Source organism: Nesoenas mayeri (assembly GCF_963082525.1).
Source record: "Nesoenas mayeri genome assembly, chromosome: 7".
Taxonomy (NCBI): Eukaryota; Metazoa; Chordata; class Aves; order Columbiformes; family Columbidae; genus Nesoenas; species Nesoenas mayeri.
In genome coordinates, this window is record NC_137551.1 from 19,755,110 (window position 1) to 19,774,230 (window position 19,121).

General features: G+C 49.5%; 1 protein-coding gene across 1 annotated transcript; it reads right to left on the reverse strand.

Annotated features, from left to right (window-relative positions):
• Positions 1–261: 261 nt before the first annotated feature.
• On the reverse strand, positions 262–18,291 carry SCD (stearoyl-CoA desaturase; the record flags this gene model as incomplete). The annotated part of the gene is made up of 6 exons (XM_080347404.1): positions 17,497–18,291; positions 13,444–13,729; positions 6,590–6,720; positions 3,193–3,398; positions 1,688–1,920; positions 262–461 (listed from the first exon to the last, which is right to left on the reverse strand). The coding sequence occupies exons 1-6, from the start codon at positions 17,521–17,523 to the stop codon at positions 262–264; spliced, it is 1,083 nt and encodes a 360-aa protein (XP_080203530.1). The 5' UTR covers positions 17,524–18,291.
• Between the last annotated feature and the right edge of the window lie 830 nt (positions 18,292–19,121).

Here is a 19,121-nt window from a genome sequence, read left to right on the forward strand (position 1 = left end):
GAGGGGCCAGAGAGAAAGAACAGAAAAGGAGAGAAGGGAAGAGGGTGGCCTTGCGTTATAAAGGCAGAGTCCTAGATCATCACATAAAACACAGCGTGGGAGGGGGGTTAAAACTCATCAGTAATTAAGCAAACTGGTAACATTATTCAGTAGTTAGTAAACAGAACATTAAACCTTTGTCCAGCGTATTTGGAGGGGTCAGGAAGGGAGAAAAAAGGAGGAAGGACAGGTGTGGATGTGTGCGTGAAGGGAAGCGGGAACTCAGCCACTCTTGTGACTTCCATCTCCAGTCCGCATTTTCCGAGCCAAGATGACCTCCTTGGAGACTCTCTTGCGATCACTGGCCAGCCCCAGTAGGCACATGAGGTCAATGAAGGCTGTGGTTAAGTTGAAGCGCCAGCCAAACTCACTTGTGGAGTAGTCATAGGGGAAGGTGTGGTGGTAGTTATGGAAGCCTTCTCCTGCAAAACATGACCAGGCAGAGGATATTGCAGAGCTATAGATGATGACCCCCTTTTCTCTTGGCCCAAAGCACCGCATTCCTGAAACAGACTCTGAATTGAATCCAGGTTCCTTTCTCCACTCAGCACAATTTCACCTCTCTACAATCTACCCTGTCTCATTTGGGCATGTTCCAGCATGCCCAGGCTGGCGCAGATGAGGCAATGACAGTCATAGAGAACCTATGGTGTTTTAGAGGAAAAAGAGCATGTGACAAGGAACTGAGAAAGGCTCTGGCTCACTGACTGCACCAAAACACCAGGGGAATCCTAACGGCTTTTCCTCTGTCACCACAAGAAACCTTCTTGTACTGAGCTATCAGCTAGACCTGCAGCAAGTCCCCAACAAGCCAGGCCAATCAACACTCCAACACTGTCAGTGCTAATGCCAAAACACAAAAGGTGTTTCCAGATGGGAGTAATGCAGACAGACTTCCACTAAGCAATCTACCCCCGTCAGCCACCCTCTGCTCCGAACATTGTCAATGCTGGCTTCAGTGCTTCAATGACATTGGCTGGAGTCCTGCTCCTAACCAAGAGTCTCTGCAATTCAAATCACTCCCTACCAAAAATCCAGGAGCACATCCTTCAGTGGTGGAAACCAGTGCAGCCCCAGGGACATACAGTGATGCAAAACAGCTGAAGATTTGGGCTTGGGAGAACAGAGCAGGGCAAATGCTGACCCTGGGATGTACTTTTCTGAGTCCTCAAAATTTCAGGGAAACACATGAGTTGATCTGGCTTGTCTAATCCTCAAATACCCCCAAAATTACCAGCTGCCCTGCAAACATGTCCAAATTCGCATCTGCTGTTTTTCAAGTTGACAAATCTAAGACAGATAAGCAGAGACCACAGCATACATTTTTCAATCTCGTGAATGGGGCAGAGAGACCTTCGATCAGGGTAAATAAAATATTGCAATTGAGATAAAGAGGTGCTAAGTGTAGCTGAGTCCTTTCCAGCCTGGAGAGAGGCTGGTGGGAGCTGATAACCCCACTGCCCTTATGTACTCACTGGCCAGCCTGCAACTGGCCACCCCTAGATAGATGCAAAGGCTGGAGGAGAAGGGTGTGGGGGGAAATGGGGACACCTGGATTCACAGAAATTCTTAGAAGCAGCTGTAGCCCAAAGGGGCAGTCCCCACTCTACAGTCTACCCACAGCAAAAGAGACAGATACTGAACATACCTAGAGCCCCCAGGCTGACTAGGGGGTTCTCCCGTGGGTTGATGTACTGATCATACGGCCGGTTGCCAAACATGTGAGCAGCACTGTTCACTAGCCAAGTGGCATTGAGCCCTAAGGCGTAGCGCAGGATGGTTGGAATGAAGAAGCTGATGATGATGGATTCATCCCAGAAGTACCAGGGCACTAGAGTGGGCATCACGAAGCACAGCAACACCACCGAGGGCTTGTAGTATCTGGAAAGGAAGGGACCAGGAGGAGAGTGCTCAGTGGCAGAGGCAGGACAGGAAGAGTTGGTTCAGTCCTCCCCTTGGAGGATTCATGCTCAGCTATGGAGGAGAAATCATATGCAGAAACACCTCACCCCTGAGCCCTGTATCATTTGCCCTGGATGTGCAGAAGCCATTCCTGGAGACTTATCTCCAGGGTCTTATCACTTGGACTCAACTTCTGCCCTCCCTGTCTCAGTCTCATGTGTGCACAAAGCAATGTCCTCATCACCATGAGTCTGGACACCAGCTGCTGTGTTTGACCTCATCTGCCATTTTGCTTCTCAGCTATGTTGGTCCCCATAAAGGCAATCCCATGCTTTGCAGAGAAGGTCCCTTCCCTAGCTCTGGCCCAGTGCTACAACTCCTCCTTGCAGACTTGGCCCCGCCTACCAATACATTACACCAACAAGTGTAAGCAAGGGATACTTGCACCATCAAACAGATAAGTGTGTGGTGTCTCTCACGCTAGAGGGATGGGAGTAGAGGAAGCTGAACCACTCTGATGACACACAAGAAAAAAATCCAGGCACAAAAAGGAGGGAAATCATAAACCTTGCTTCGTTCATCCGGGACCAAACTAGGGAGCTCCCAAGTGATGGTGGTTACTATATGGGTTCAGTCTCTCATCTCTGCAGCCCTGGTGACAGATTCACCTCCTTTAGGGATCAGTCCCAGTATAGCTCCAGACAGCTGAGAGATACCCCATCCAAGAGGCACCAGTGAATCAAGCCTGTCCTTCCCAGTAACAGCCTCTCTCATGTCCCCATTTTCAACTTCTCTTTCACCACACTATTTCCAGGAGACTAATGGGAGAGGAGTACAGGCATGGCCTGGAAGGTGCACCACAACATCTCCAAGGATGATCCAGAGGCACCCACAGACGGGCTCCAGGCCAACCAAAGCATCAGCTGGGCTGTGGGCAGACAGGCATGGAGGTGCTTTGCGGTGGGAAGCTCAGACTGCTGGTGGCAACATGCTACAGGGCAAGCAGGCAAGAAGGAGGTGTGGGAGGGCTGGAGGTAGCACTAGGTCCTCAGTACTTCTTATAGGAGAGGCCCAACTCAGTTCTCTCAGCTCATCCCACAGCAAAGCCTTAGGTAGACCAAAGACTTACATTTTTCACAATACCCCCAATCCCCTCATGTTCCATCAAAGGTGCTTGGGGTCCCCAGCCCATTTGCAGAGTCCCTGCTCCATCCTATACAGTTCTGTGCTGGGGCTGACCCCACCACTCACCTCCGCTGGAACATCACCACTTTGTCAGCCTTTATGTCACTCAGGTCCAGCTTCTGGCCCTTCTCTATGACATCCGGGTGCTTGCGCACCAGCAGCCAGCCGATGTGGGAGAAGAAGAAGCCCCGCATGGCATTGTGAGGGTCTGCATCTGTCTCAGAGAACTTGTGATGGACACGGTGGTCCCGGACCCACTCATAGATGTCATTCTGCAAGGCAACAGGAGTGGAGACTTAGGGACAGGGCTGGAGATGTTCCCCTCAAATTAACAAAAGAGCCTAAAACATTTAGACTCCTAAACCCCATTGACCTGAACTCATATCAATCATTTTATCTTTCTTTAAAGTTTGGGGTTTTTGGCTTTTAAAAGAGAGGCTGGCTCTTCCTTGCTTGACCACTTCAATTTTCTTTGAAATCTGCTTTGCTGGTGAGCCACCTTTTCTGTTTTTTTTTAATTCGGTTAACTTTAGGCTTTGGTTTGCACAACCTCTACAGCATCACAGGCTCTGATTAATCAGCCTGTTCCCCCACCCTGCAATAGCCAGCCCTCATTGATCAGGTGGTGCTTCTCCCTCACATGCTAGGCTCTTGTTGGTCACTTGTCCCCATCCCTACATGGTGCCAGCTGGGATTGATCAATCTGTCCCTTTCCTTCGCTCTGACATTTTACATGGGTCAGCCTGCCTTGCTTTTCCTGGGATTGCCAAATCAGATACATTTGTTTAACTTGGGGCTGAGTTTTTTAGTGATTTTTTTTTTCCTTTGGAAATCAAAGAGTCTTAAAACAAAGGCCCCTCTTTAGAAATAGAATAAACACACCATTTCAATGACAGCTATGCCTGTGTTACACAAGAGGCTCCTTAATATCCTAAGTACATAGGACTTTTCCTCAAAACACTTTGAAGGCAGGGAAATGGCATAATCGTCCTGATTTCTTGCCTGGAAAGACCAAGTGACTTATCCACACAGGGAGCCTGTAGCAGAGACACAACTCCTCAAGTCCCTCTCAAGTGCTGTAACCACTCCTCCTTCAACTGAGATAAAGTGATTTACCTGCAGGCCATGCAATAAAGCAATGACAGACATGGGCCAAGATTCAACTCTCAGTAATACTGGGAGCTGCTCCCTTCCTTCCAGTCAAATCCTGAGCACCTCCCTGTACCACCAGCTCTCACTGATGTTACCCAGAGCTTGGTCACTCAGCATTCTCTCAGAAGAGGGTGGCCCAGCAGCCTTCTCTATCTAGTAAACAGAGAAACACAACCACTACTCATACTGGAAATGTTTCACCTGTGACCCAAAGTCTTTTTCACATTCCAGACCCTACACAGCATCATGTAACATGAGAAAGCACAGTCTGAAGGCAGACAGACAGCTTTCGTTTGCACATCTGAAGAGGCTTTCTCTGTCTCCTGGAAATCCTTTTGTTGGAGGCAGGAGGCACAGTTTTGGAAAGAGACCATGCAGCTGGAACGTGGTACCATCCCAACCCCCACACCCTGTGCACAAATACAAATCAGGGGTCTCAAAGATGAAAAGTCAATATCTTGACCCAAACTTTAGCTTTTCTACAGATCTTATTTTGGAACCACCTCTAACTGCAACACTGTCTGAAAACCGTGGCTTTCTGAGGCCAGCAAGCAGAGCATAGGAGCATAGGAGAATGCCTCCTTTCCAGCTGCAGACTATAACCAGGAGAGCTTCTGCTGTGCTGCAGTTGCCTAGTCTTGGAGGTGGAAGAGACAACTAAGGGCAGAATTCCAAAATTCTCTGCAATCACAAGCCACAGGTCTTTGAACAACAAACAGGCATTTTCTGGAGGACTCACATAAGATAATCTATAGTCTTCTCTGGCCTTAAAAGTTACCAGTCTCATCTTAGAGCTGCTGCCACTAACAGGAATGAGATAAGTTGAAGTTGAAAATAAACCTTCTCTTGATCTCATTGAAAGTAACTATTAAAAAAATACATCCATAGGGAATGGTACTGAATTTTCAGCAAAACTTTGGATTAGTTCCTATTGAAGCTGAAATATCTGTCTGTCTCTCATCTTTGTCTATTACTATCCCCTACAACAATAGCTCAGCAAATTCTTTCCCCCTCTGCCCTATAACCCTGTGAAAGATGGTCATTGTATGGGACTAGCCAACACACAGCAAACCATCCCATTCCCTTGCTGAGTGCTGGACCAGTAGCTGGAATCATCAGCTTGGTCCTGCCTCTTCCCCATGAAAGATTCTGGTTTGGTACTAACAGACAACAGGAAAGTGAATGGTGTTTTAGAAAGTTTTCCAATGCTGAAAAAGCCCATCCCCATCCTGTTCTGATCACATGTCAGTGTCATCTATGGCTACACCAGGAGGGGGAGAGGGGGGAAGAAGATAATGCCTCTAAAATACCTGGTCCACTTGGGCTTTACCCTTCCCCCATATTTAAGCTGGAGAATTACCTATGGGCACAGCACTGGTACTTTTCTGTTCACCTTCTTGTAGCAGTAAGTGCTGCACCTTGCCACCCTCCAAGGTACCTCCTACACATGAGCAAGCCTGTATGAAGTCCCTTCAAGTACAGTTGAATGATGGAATGTCATTAGAGCTGCCTCACAGCAGCAAATCCGAGAGACCGCCAGAATTTTTTGCCATGCTAACCTGGGTTTTCACTGTGACTTCTAAAGGGATATCTCTGCTACTCTCCACAATTCCTAAGGACTTCCTGGTTTGTCTGCACTGTGGACTGTGCAGTGCTCTCACGAGTGGTTAGGCAATACCCTGAGGTGCTTATCACTTGGGCTGCTCTGAATGGGCTCAGACCTCCTCTCCTAGAAACATCACTGACCTGGGATGACTCTCTGGTAGCCAATGGTGTGACTTATAACTGGGTTATTCCTAAGCATCACTCTTCCGAACCAGAGAAGCATCCCCCTAACTGCATAATCTCAACAAGTTCTTGGTCCTTCTGCAGCAACAAGTTCCACAGCCTGCCTCCCTGGGCTGTGCAGGTGTCCCCCCCCGCCCTATCAGCCATGCAGCAAGAGGAATGTGAGGCAACTGGAATGCCAGGAGAGCACTTTGCACTTCCACGCCTCTTTCACAGGACCTGAAGCAAGTAGGAGACCACACCTCGAGGGAAGGGTACATTCCTGCTTTGGAGAGCTTTCCTACCCAGGTCTTCGCCAACAGTCCTTTCCTCACCCAGTTTGTCTCAGTCACCCTCTGATGAGAGAAGGTGAAGATAAGAAGGACTCTAGCATCACAGTGTTAGATGGAAAGGGCTGGTTGTTTCCTAATAAGAGGCAGTAGGAGGGAGGAACTTCTCCATCAGCTTGTGCCTGGTCTCTGAGACAGGGATTCAGGGGAGCACTTCCTTCTGAGGACCAGCGGCACACTGAGGAGGTGCTTACCTGGAAGGCCATGGAGTTTACAATAGTCAAGAAGATCCGCAGGGGCAGCGTGGCTTTGTAGGACCGATGGCTCCAGAGGCGGTGAGATCCAGCTGTTATTCCCAGAGCACTCAACACGAAACACAGGACACCTGGAGAAGAACATAAAGTGTTGGAGCAGTTAGAGCAAGTTGGCCTGCAGAAAAGTTGCCCCGCAGCAAAGTTGCCCCAGTCTGTGCTCCCCATGGGTGAGCAGCTTATACAGCTCCAGGGGAAGGCCTGCCTTTTTATTGCTCTGCACCATTTACAGAAGGAAACTTCAATGCCAGCAATTCATTGCAAGTCATGCCCAAGGCAGAGGCATATGCTGCTGGGCCCAGTTGAGCTTCCAGGCTGCTTCATGCATTCCCTCTCCACATAGGTCAGAAGGAATTCCTTGCTCCTCTGATAGTAAAAAATCACATCCCTTTCCCTCTGGATCATGTGTTCAGGTCTGCCCTGGTCTGTGTGTTCACACATGTCCTCCTGGGACCTCTGGAATTTAACCTGGGTTCCAGCATCTGGTTATAGAGCTAAAATGGAGAAAAAGCCCTGATAGGGTCATAGCAGCAATACACTCGGAAGCTAAGGATAAGGAGAAAATTTGATCTGAAAATTAACTCTTTCTGTAGGAAGGAAGAGTCAGGAACTCCGGCAGATAGGAATCACTGGTATGCTTGACAATACCATTCAGTCGAGGCAAATGGCTCTAATCAACCTTATGTTGACCCCAGAAAAATAGATGCTCTGCCAGGAACTTGTCTGGAATCAGAGACCTGAGACATGCAAGGCATTGTCGCCCTGTTCTTTCATTCAAATAACCCACACTTTATTTCCTACTATCTCTTACTCCCTCTTCCTTCTGTCACCTCCTTTTTGTTTTTGTACATTCCAAACCTAATTTCTTATCCACTAAAAGCTGGCCTCTGCTGATTTAACATCCTCCTCTAAACCCCTAAAGTTGCATGAACCCTCCTCACTCCCATCCTGCTGTATCACAGTGACCTTTCCTGTCGGCTGATCCGGCTGTGACTTCCCATCCCTAACTTTTCCCTTGGCTTCCCCACCTGCTGCCAAGCCTCAGACCAGCACACCTCTGCCTTGTGTCTCCCAGCACCTCTGCAGTCTCTCAGAGGAGCCAAGCGGTCACTGGTCATAGCTGATTTATAGGGCATGAAGAGGGATGAAAAGGCATGCAAATGCAGCAGGATCCAGCTTTTGCAAGAGACAATGGAGCTGAGCAAAGCAGAAATCTGGCCAGGCCAGGAAGGGGAGAAGGGAGGGATGCTGGAGCAAGGTGTTTTTTTAAGGTCTCCCTTTGGCCTTACTGACAGAAAAGTACTTATGCTGGACAGCTTGAAGGTCTCATCCAACCCCACGATACTGACTTGAAACTTATAAACTAGCTCATGACCAGTTCCCCATTGGTTCTAGATTTTTAAGTCTCATTTTAAACCAGTCACTCCCCACAGATTCATGCAGAAGAGCAAACCTTGAAAAAGAACCTAACATACAACTGATTTGCAGAACCTTTCTGGCCTCAGACACTGCAAGAACAACAAACCCCACTCCTGGATGTTTCAGACACTTCCTACTAGCAGAAGAGGTGTGACATACCACCATTCTCCCTTCAACATAAGCAGCTCTGCGCAACTTCACACCCATGGTACACACCTCAGTAGCTGAGATAGATTTTGAAGGGTGACAAGCAGTTCATGGCAGAGCTGAGAGCAGCATCTAGGAGTCTGCATTTAACCTCCAACCTCTACAGAGAAGGTTGCCATGGATATTGGATCAAGGATGTAGAGGCAACTTGCTGGGTTAAGAGCCCAGCTCTGCACTGTGGGGCAAGCAGGCATGAGTTAATGGTGCTCTGAGGACAGAAAAGCACTATGCAATCTTTCATGATCTTCAATGGCACTAGAAAGTAAAATCCAAGTTAGGTGAGTACAGGGCCCGAGTTCAGGCTTCCCTCTCTAGTGAATCCTCACAGGCTGACTAGGAATTTTTTGGTAAAAGAGAAGGAAGAGAGTCATCTCCCCGAAGATGACTCTGGCTGAGGACTGTGGTATTTAAGCTTTTCAAAAAGGAATCTCATCTGTATCTCTTTTATACAAGCAATTCTCAGCCCCTCAGGAAAAGATGACACCAGTAACAAAGACATATGAGAAGCACAAGGAATCATAAAAGAGACATGGCGGGAACACTGACAGACCCAGAAACCACACAACCCAGTATTTGCTTTCGAGTAGCTTTTGTTAAAAATTTGGAAGTATAACCACTGCTTTTGGGTGCCCTTGCACAAAACAGTCACGATCCTCATCCAGAGCCCATTAACTTCAGCAGCTTATGTTGACTTCTCTTGGGGCTGCATCCCAGATCACTAAAATGGACACAACTCTCTAATTATAAACCTGTGCTGCCTTGTCTCTTCCTCATATATAGCAGCTGTAATTTATCTTTCTGTGGGAAAGGAGCTGATTCTCAGTCTATGCATACATGGCACCTAACTCCACAGAAACCCAAACACTACTTGGAGGCTATTAGCTCCATCAGACATACCTAAGAGATGTTGTGACAGTGACAGGATATGGACAATAACATTGAAAAGCCTGTTGGAAAACAGAAAAATCCACCACCCTAATGATTCAGTGAGTTCATCACTGCGAACAGGTACAATGATGATCACTGCATATCCAAGGAAGGAGCATCACACGGGGAAGGAAGAAGAAAAGCTCTTCCAAGATCATCCACTCAGAATGAAATTGGAAAGGTATAGAGAAGTTGAAATAAAGTACCACAGATTTTCTTAGGTGCCTTGTGAAGATGCCCCAGACTGAAAGATTTAGGGACTATCAGCTGAGGGTTCAAGGTCATTTTTCACACCATGCTTTGAAGTACCCAAGTCCAAAAGATTGTCAGTTCACAGGTGATGCTCCCAATGACCCATTCAACTGGAATACAAAGAATCATGACCACCAGCATGTGATGCATGCACTCAGTGCTCCAAAAATTAAACCCAAAACATTCTGGATTCAGTCATGTCTATATGACTCGCTAGTCTTTAAGTTTTCAGGGCCCTGATTCAGACCTCACATTATGATGGGAAGCCAGGAATGTGCTAAAGACATTGTTACCTGCAGTCAACACCAAAGATGTTTACATGAAGAGGTGTCCCTGCTCCAGCAAGTTTCCTCGGACTTCTGCTCAGTGCAAGGGAAAACTACAGCTTTAGACTATTCTCTCCTTGCCTCCCAGCCCTGCTAGCCAGGTGGGTCATGCTACTCTCAGGAGAAAGATACCAAGAGCAAGAAAATGTGTGTGGGCTCTGTACGTGGGACAGTGTTTAGGAGGAACAATAGGAGCTACTGTTGCTAAAACCTAACTTCCCTATCTGGCAAAATCAGAACTTCCCCTCCACGCTCAGAGAAGCACACCACCTGCTAGTTAAGCCTGGAGAGGACACTAAGTGGTGAAGTGTTGCCAACAGTAGTCTTGATGGGCAAAGTGACAAAAAACATGTGTAAACATTTTGCTGGACACATCCCTGGGGGTAGTACTGGCTGAGATTTTCAGGCTGTCAAAATTGCCTAAATTATCCAGCAAGATTCTCCTTGGTCCAAATCAGCAACAAAAAAAATGTATTAACCCCTGTTGCTGCCACTGCTGGCACTGCACTGTCAGAGCACCACATCAGAAGGAACTGTCACTGTTCTATAGACATTGCTGGCCAGGGCAACAGAGGTTAACACAAATATAATTGGTCTGCTGCACCTGAGGGCCAAGAAGACAACCTGCAAATCATGTTTCCAGGGAGGCTCAGAGCAGCTAAAGAAGAAACTGCCAATCACCTTTGCATCCTGCCCTTACAGATGCAGTCTCCACGGTGTTTGGCAAATGGCTTGAAATCTGCCCTTGATCCCTGAAAAGGCCGTGCAATACTTTATCAAGTACAGTGGAGAAGACAGCAAATAAAAGGGGAGCTGGCTGGAAAGCCATAGTGCTGGAAGGGCTTGGAGAGCTCTTTTTATGGTGAGCTCTCACCTGATCAACAACCCCAGCTTGTTCTGGGAAGCTCTGTACCAGAAAGAGATCAGGGGATACAATGCACACAGCAGTGCAGAACAGCAAACAATGATGAAGGCAGGGCTGGAGAGCTTGAGAGACAAAGAGGAATTAGCACACAGAGAAATGAAAACAAAAGAGGACACAGTCACCAATATAACTGGTTTCAGAGGGGCAGGAACATCAAGGAGATGGTGGCCTGGATGAAGAGGGTGTAAGCAGTGGTTTGCTCCTTATAATAAAATACAGAAGGCAGATCAGCTATGAGGCACCACAGCTGCCTGTAGTGTCACAGCAGAGAACATCTAGGGCCATGTTAATTTTATATTTTATATACACAGCCTAAGGAAGGAACGATCTGAAAAACAAACAAAGAAACAAGCAAAAAGCCCACTAGGAGAGCTGCTCTGCCATGAGCCCATGGTGTATTGCTGGGAGCAAACTAAGTCTCTGCTGCTTTGTCCTTGTGCATAAAATGGGAACTGTAGTCCTCTCCTTGCTACCAGAGGGTGCTGGGAACATGACAGCACATCACTGAGATGGCAGCCACAGTTGCCTTGTATGTGCTAAAGAAAAGTATGAGCTGAGAAAAGGGCAATGCAAGGAGCAAGGAGCTTTTTTGAGAAGCCAGGCCTGTGGAGGATCAGACTATGCCAGCTCCAGTTAGTGCTGGAGGAGAACGGACCATAGGAGAAAGCTCTGGCTTGCCTGCAGGGTGCAGGGAAGGGTGGTCCCTTCTCAAACCAAGTGCCAGGGATGCAGGACAGGGAGCTCTGTGGAGCTACTCCAGCTTTGGTAAGGCAGGATGGAACTTCAGTCAGTCCAAGCCAGTACAGTTCCCCCAAACTCCCTGTCCTTTTCCCATTCCCAGAGAATCTGTCACTGCAGAAGCCACCGAGGAATTTCACAGTGCCTCACTGTGGCAGGAGAGCAACTTGGCACTTCAGCATCAGAGCTGACTGAGGGAGGGGAGCAGGAGGGGCTGGCATCAGGTAAAGAGCAAGGCAGATTCCCACGAAATGCCATGGGATGCCATACAGACATCTCAGGCATGTGGTTGCAAAAACATTGCCTCAGAGACCATTTTAGGGTAACGCGGGGGTTAGCAGAATGCAAAGCAGCATTAACCTTCTGGATCAAGATGCTTGAGCTCACTTAAGTACTGCAGGGAAGCTCAAGGGAGAAGGGTTGGATGGATTTGGAAATCACAGTGCATCTCAGCAGCTTGAAATGAAAACAGTAAATCCAACTCACCTTTTCCCTCCTCCTTGCCCCAGTGCCCTGAGGATATTTGGCTGGGGTTGGAGGACACAGGCTCTCAGTAAAGTGAGTGAGAGAAGGCAGCAGCTTCTGCTGAGCTGACAGCTGACAGCCCAGGGATGGGACTCACAGAGCAGGACCGAGAGCCCCGAAATGCCCCTTCAAGGTCATGCTGAGGCTGCATGTTCTGCCCAGCCCTTCCACCCCGGGAAGAGTGCAGCCTATTAGTTTTTCACAAGGGAAAGGCCCAGCAAATCATTCATATCAGCCCCTTGAAAGGCCACACTGGCTGCACAGGGAACACATCAGTGCCTCTGCTTTTGCAGATGCTGTAGCCGGGCTCTGAACGAGTCCAGTGGCCTCCAGTGATGCTTATCCCTCAGGCCTCTGCTTGTGAGAAGCTGAGGTGATCCAGGAAAGAGCCAGTCTGGTCACCTGGGGAATGAATCATCTCTTTCCCAGTCCAGCTGTGATCCTTGTTGCTCACAGCCATTGGGGGAGCAGACTTTGAGAGTGTGACAGACCAGGTGGATATCCCCAGGGCCTGTCCACAGCTGGGCTGGCCAGGACCCTGATCCCAGATAAGCACTTCACAGGAGCACTGCTGAAACCAAAAGCCATGCCAGCAGGTCTCAATTAGACTTTCTGTCGCTCTGTTTCACAGGAAGGCAGGAGCTGGATGCAATCTCTCCATCTCCCCACTGGGAGCCATTTGGCTTCTTGACTCTTCCAGGAGCTCACACAAAGCTCCTGGAGAGCGAGGCTCCCCTGCAGCCTGGGCCCCGCGCCCAGCTCTCTGTCGAGCAGTCAAAGGAGAAGTTTGGTTCCTACCCAGGGCAAGGTCTCCGAGAAAGGGGACCTTCGCCTAGCTACCTTCTGCTGGGTTGTGCTTTTCATTGGAATTTGCTGCCTGGAGAGATGCTTATTTATTTTTTGAAAGTTGTCAGGCTTAGTTCCGGGATGATGGGGGCTAATCTGTGCTTTTGTAAGAATGATGAAAGACTTGAGCTTCAGACTTAACTCTTTACTCTTATCTTCAGCACAACTGAATTTTGTCTCTTTCCCTTCACACACACATGGAGGCTCTGCAGGATTGTTAAGGATAGGAATGTTTCTTCTCTTTGGGCAGAAAAGTCAGGCCCTTTACCTTGCCTCCCCAGCCACCCCTTCAAGTGCTCCTTCTTCCCGACTTTCTGGGCCTGCCACAGTACTCCATCAAACATTTTCTGTGCTCCATCCCTGAAGTGGCTGCACATTCAGATGTGGGCTACTTCCAAGCCTAATAATGCCTGTGAATCAAGTTTCCTTTTCAGGCAGCCAAGCAGTCCCCTGCCAAATCCTTCCCTCACACTACCAAACCCTCCCACAGCTTGCTATGAAGCTGGCCGAGTGGCTTCTTCTAACAGAAGACCTTCGCTTCCTTCTTTCTCCTGGTGGGCCTGGAGGAAAAAGAGTATCACCCAACAAATGGGTTTGCAGATGCCAGGAAACAAGTGGAAAAAAGTGCTTACCCCATGCCAACGTCTGGATCTTTGCAGAAGGTATCAGCGTCAACCCGAACAGGGCCCCTAGATGCAGCAGGCTCATGAGGATGATATTCCTCCAGACGTATCGCATGGGGGGCTTGGGGCCCTCCTTCTCCCGGTAGGTCTCATCAAAGATATCGTCTATCATGCCCCGGTCTCCTGCCAAGTCCTCGTGATTGGGTAAGTCCTTCTCCATGACGGCATCCCCATTCCTGGTCACCCGGGAGGTGACGGTGCCAACCGTGGTGGTGCTGGAAGTGGAGGAGAACTCCTTGGAGAGGCAGCAACGAATATTTTCAAGAAAAGAAAAAGGGAAAAAAAACCAAGAAGTTGGTGGTTACCAATGCAGGGAATTGAAACACAAACAGTTAGGCTGGCAGTACCAAGACCTGCAGCCTGCAGTTTCCCTGGCAGGCTGAGCCCTTGGCACCAAGAAGAGCCTGTTCTGGCCCCATGGAGTCATAGCCTGGAATGGAGAGGGCCTGATCTTTCCGGGGAGAGGGGGTGAATGGTGGACAGGATGCACAAAGTTAACACTTGGAAAACACTCTTTTTTTCCACTGGTGGCTTTGGTGATATCATTTGCAAGCTGCAAGGATTTTCTTTTTCTTTCAGTTTTATTAGTAGGCATTTTTAGGTGGGCTTGTAGTCTGGGCTTGTGCATAAGCAGACAACAATAAAGGAAATCCTGTGAATGAACAAAGAGGTGGGAGAGAAATACAGTCTGAAACTCAGTTTTATAATAAATAATTGTGCTGCTCCTGATATCCTGGCTCTTTGTGTCACCCCACTAGGGATCGCTGGAGGAGCATCAGGAAGATCCATAGGGGGATTCCTCTGGGGTGCTTCAACTCCCCCTGCCTCACCTTCCAGGCTGGGACATGGCAAGACCAATACACTTGGAGATCAGCAGATGGAAGCAGTTAAGTGGTGTGCTTCCAGTTAGACATCCTATCTCATGGCTGCTGCTAAGCCTCTTATCCCTCTCCTCTTTCCACTTACAGGTAAACTGAGGCACGGGAAGACAATCCTCTAAGCTGAGGCCACCAGCAAGCAGAGGAAGTATTAAGCAGCAGGTTGTCTCAGCGTGGCTCCCTCCTGTAACTGTGACACAACATTCCCTCTGCACACGCTTGTTTGTCCTGGCTGAGTGACAGCCTGCCCCATCAGGCATGCATGACGAAAGGAGCAGGCAGGACTGACCCTAATGAGACAGGTCACTGAACCCTGAATCACCGATTTCCATCTCCATCATGACAGCCACGTGCTTGCTGGTGCTCACAACCCTTTGTCAGGACCAAGCCCAAGTGCCCGACTGGGTTCGACATGGGGGTGCCCAGCACGTGGGATGTGAGTGGTGGGAGGGCATGCTGCCCTCATCTCCTCACTGGTCGGGAACCTGCCCAAAGGACACGTCCCTCCACTGCCCCCACCGCTGCCCCCATCTGCAAAGAGGCACTAACGGTCAGCGGCAGGAATGGCAGAGCCGGGACCAAGGGAGGAAGCATGGCCAAGCCAGGAAAGTTCCTTCCCCACTAGAAATCTCTCTTGAATTAACACCAGATTCCCACCCAGGTACCTGGGATTCATAAAAGACCATCGTCCTGCCATGGCCTAGTTTCCTCAAGGAGGCATTAAAATCAGTCCAAGCAGCTTACGTGGCCACCCCAACTCCTCCCTTTCCCAAGGGTAGAAACTAGAGAGTTACAGACATACCTTCCTACGGGGAGGAGCTGGCAAAGCTGACAGATTCCCCATGGTTTGGGAAATAAAATTATCTCTACAGAGGGAGCTATCTAAGTTTTTCCTTCTGGAATCAAAGGTTAGAAAGGAAAAAACTGAACATGAAGCATCCTGCTGCTTTCACTGAACCCAGGCAGCTGCTGAGCTCGAGACCGGCTATAGGCTTCTCTGCACCCCAGCTATGAGCTGTCTCTGCCTGCTTTCCTAATTAACGATACTCTGAGCTGCTGGAGAATTTAGAAGCAATTCCCCCAAAAGAAGAGCCATGAGAAATGTCTTTTAATGCAGAGATTAGGCAAGGAAAAGTCCTGCCATTCCAGAGTGTCAAGATATTCTGATCTGGCATTTTGTCAGGAAGGCAAAATTTTCTTCCTTGGCTGGAAGACAATCTACCAAAAAGACCTAAGGCTTGTCTATGCAGGAAAAATTTCCAACAGAGATCTGGTGGTATAATTAGACGGGTAGCGCTCCCCATATGGACATGCTGCTTCCAGAGTAAGAATGTGGGGTTGGAGCTGCATTTTTCTCCTCCACGATAGCTTATGTCACTGTCAAAGTTGCACAGGGGCACAGGAGGAGGAGGGAGACCACAAAGGAAACAGCAGAGATGAAAAAAACCTCTTCTTCCAGACTTGTAGTAGCTGCATGGGGAAATTTACCAGCATACCTATGCTGCTGGAATTACACTGATAAAATCAAACTGGTTATTTCTAACATGTAAACTAACCTTAAATCAAAAGGGCTTTAAATCAGCTGTGAAAGTCGGCTCCACTATTGCAGACTTGGTGAGGAGAGCATGGGGGGAAGAGGGAGGGAGAGTGGGCAGATATTTAGCTGGAGACCAGGGAAATGAGGAGGAAAGGAGGACAATTTTTACCCCTTCATGGCCATAGTGGCTCCTACTGAGAAAAACGGGGTGGGGATTGATATGAGGTCTAGAGCTGAGGAGGAAGCCAACTAAATCATTTTCATGAGCTCTCCATCATTTCTGAATGACTTTGCAGCTCTCATCTGCAGAACAGATGTGTTCCCCCATCACCACCCCCACCACTCTACCAGCATTGAACATGCCATAGGTGATCCTGGCATGCATCCAGCTTATACAACCAACTGCAGCTCAAAGGCTCCCATGCTGGGTTCAGCCTAAGGGCCACAGGGCACTCGTTCTTGAGTCCAGTATATTTGAATATGCCCAACGTGAGCCAGGGACAAGTTTCTTTCCAGCCTCCAGGATATGCCCCAAAATACACATCAAGACCATGAAATGTGGTCTAAGCACACTGCCCTTGGCATCTGTTTCAGGTGAGGAGAGGAGTAAAGTTCTTTACATCACAGCATCCTTGGAAGGTCAAAGCACCTGCACAAAGGACCAGGGGAGACCCCATATGCTGGCAACAGGCAAGAGAGCAGGGCTGTGATTTACCTTTACACCTCAGCATAGGTAGAACTGGGAAATATGACAAGGTGAGAGCATGAATACCAGAATCAAGCCTCTGCCTCCCCTTGGGCAAAGGGTGGCTGCCAGAAGGCACAAAAATAAAATCTCTACAGGTTGTTATTCAGACCTTCTTATGCCAAAAATGGGCAGTCTCCCTATTGTATGTTTGCTTGGCTCAGGCAATGCAGACACAGTCATTCATTTCATCTGGGCAGCTGGCCACTTTCACCTTGTGTCTGTCCTAGAGACACTCCCTGCTGCAACATTTGCCTTAAAAACGCTGTAAGTGAAAGCCCTTTCTTATTAAAAAAAAAACAAACCACACACACACACAAAAAAAAAACCACCCAAAAAACACACAAAGAAAAACAGCAACAAAACACAAAAAAACCCAAAACAAAACAAAAACCCTAAAAAAATCACAGTCTGAGCATTACCAAAAACCCCATGACTTTTCGGCACAGAAGACCTTCCTGAACAGCCCTTACCAGCATGCTTAGATGGATGTTTTTAAGAGGAAGCTGTATTTCATGCTCAGTCTATCCGAGGGCATAGGCTCTGCGGAGATAATCGCAGCAGCGGAGATCCCCACTTCAATTATGGTCCCCCCCTGGGGCTTGGGTGATGTCTTAAGTTAGCAGTGAATGACTTGCCTGATGACTGAGATGCGGCACAGAGAGGGCATACGCACACACATATGTGTGCGTATGTGTGTGCATGGACACGCGTGGATGCCCAGACCCTTTTTCCCCAAGAGAGCAGCAGCGCCGCGCTGCCGGAGCCGCAGAGATGGAGGATGGAGCGAGGGGAAGACAAAGCACCCACACCCCCCGGCCCGCCGGCAGCCCCCCGCTCACCTCCTCCTGCAGCAAGTGCGCAGGCATGGGGCGGCCCTGTCTCTGCTCCTCGGCGGCGGTATGCGGGCGCGCAAGTCCCCGGCGGTGGCGGCGGGGGGAGGCTGGTTCTTGTCGGCCCCTCGCCCGGCGAGCTGTGCGGCCCGGGGAGGCGGGCGCGGAGGTTTTTAAGCGGGGTTGCTCGCTCGGCGGCTGGCGGGGCCGGACTTTCTGCGCCCCGGCGTCCCGGTGACCCCCTGCCCGCAGTCGGGATGCGCGGGGTCAGCACGGAGGGCGGCGAGTCGCGGCGGGGGCCCGGCTCTCGGCGTACCCGGGAGGGGAGGCGGGGCGGGCCGGGGGGCGGGAGGAAGGATGCTGAGGAAGAGGAGGATGGCGAGGGCCAGGCTCTCTCATGATGCCTGGCTGCTTTTTTTCTTTTTTTTTTTCTTTTCTTTTTTTTTTCTTTTTTTTTTTTTTCCCCTCCGCCTCGCCAGCCAATTGGCTGCGGGAAATTTGGTGCCACCTCGGCCTGCCCTCGCCATTGGCTGCCCGCAATCTGCTGTTCGCTCCCCGCGGCGCGCACCCTGCGCTCCCGCCGCTATCTGCGCGCACCGCTCCGCGCACGCCCGGGGGAGCGCGGCGCGGCCGGGACGGGGGGGCTGCGCCCCTGCGCGGGGCGCCGGGGGTGGGCAGCTGGCCCTCCGCACCCCCCCTGCAACGCGGGGGATGCCCCTGGTGAAATTAGAGGCGCCCGTGGGGTGCCGGGGAGCAGCGATGGAGCCCCGCACCCCTTCCCCAGATGGCTGTGGATGCGGCGGCAAAAGGAGGGGGTTCGGGGTAAAACATCTGCTCTGTACAGGCTGGCTTTATGGGGAGCATGATATATATGTGTATATAAATCATATATCTCTGCAAAGAAAAGCACACCCATAACGTCTGGGTAAGCATGTATATCTCTGTAGGTGTTCATCTTGATATGCAAAAACAGTCTGGAAAATGTTGGCTATAATGTCTTTAAAAGAATCCTGGCCGTTTTTCCCAGAACAGTTGATTTTGGTGGAGGGCGGAAGGAAAAAAGGAGCAGCTCGGTTTACTATCAGCTGTTTTCCATAACAACCTCCTCGCTAGCCAGTAATGCCAGCAACAGGAAAATCCAAGCTCTATACCAAGGAAACCTTCACCATTAAAAGTGAAAAAGAGAGTTCTTAAAAATAAAACTTTGTCGGTGGCAGAGCCTGGAGGCAGCTCTCCTAACCCCACCATGTGGTTACTGTGCCAGGCACCCTCATCTGTTTAGCACCAAGGCTTGGTGTGCTGTAGTGCACTCACCCTAGCCAAGACCTGTTTCAGGTCCTTGCCCCACTAATGGTGTGTCCCATGTTCAGTCTCTGCCCCTTGCTAACATGAGTCATTCTGGGAGCAGAATAGGAATGTCAAAAGCCATTTTGAAGTGTGCCCATATCCTCTCACACATATCCTGGCCAGGCAGCTATCCTGTAGTGATGGAGCTGACCACAGAAGGTGCAGAGAGACAACCAAGATCTTGCAGGGTCTGTCCCTGGGCTGATCCTGCTCTGACATAGTGGGGCTGAGTCAGTGGAAGCTGTCAAAAGCGAGCTGCATTGTACTCACTGGGATGGAAAAATGAC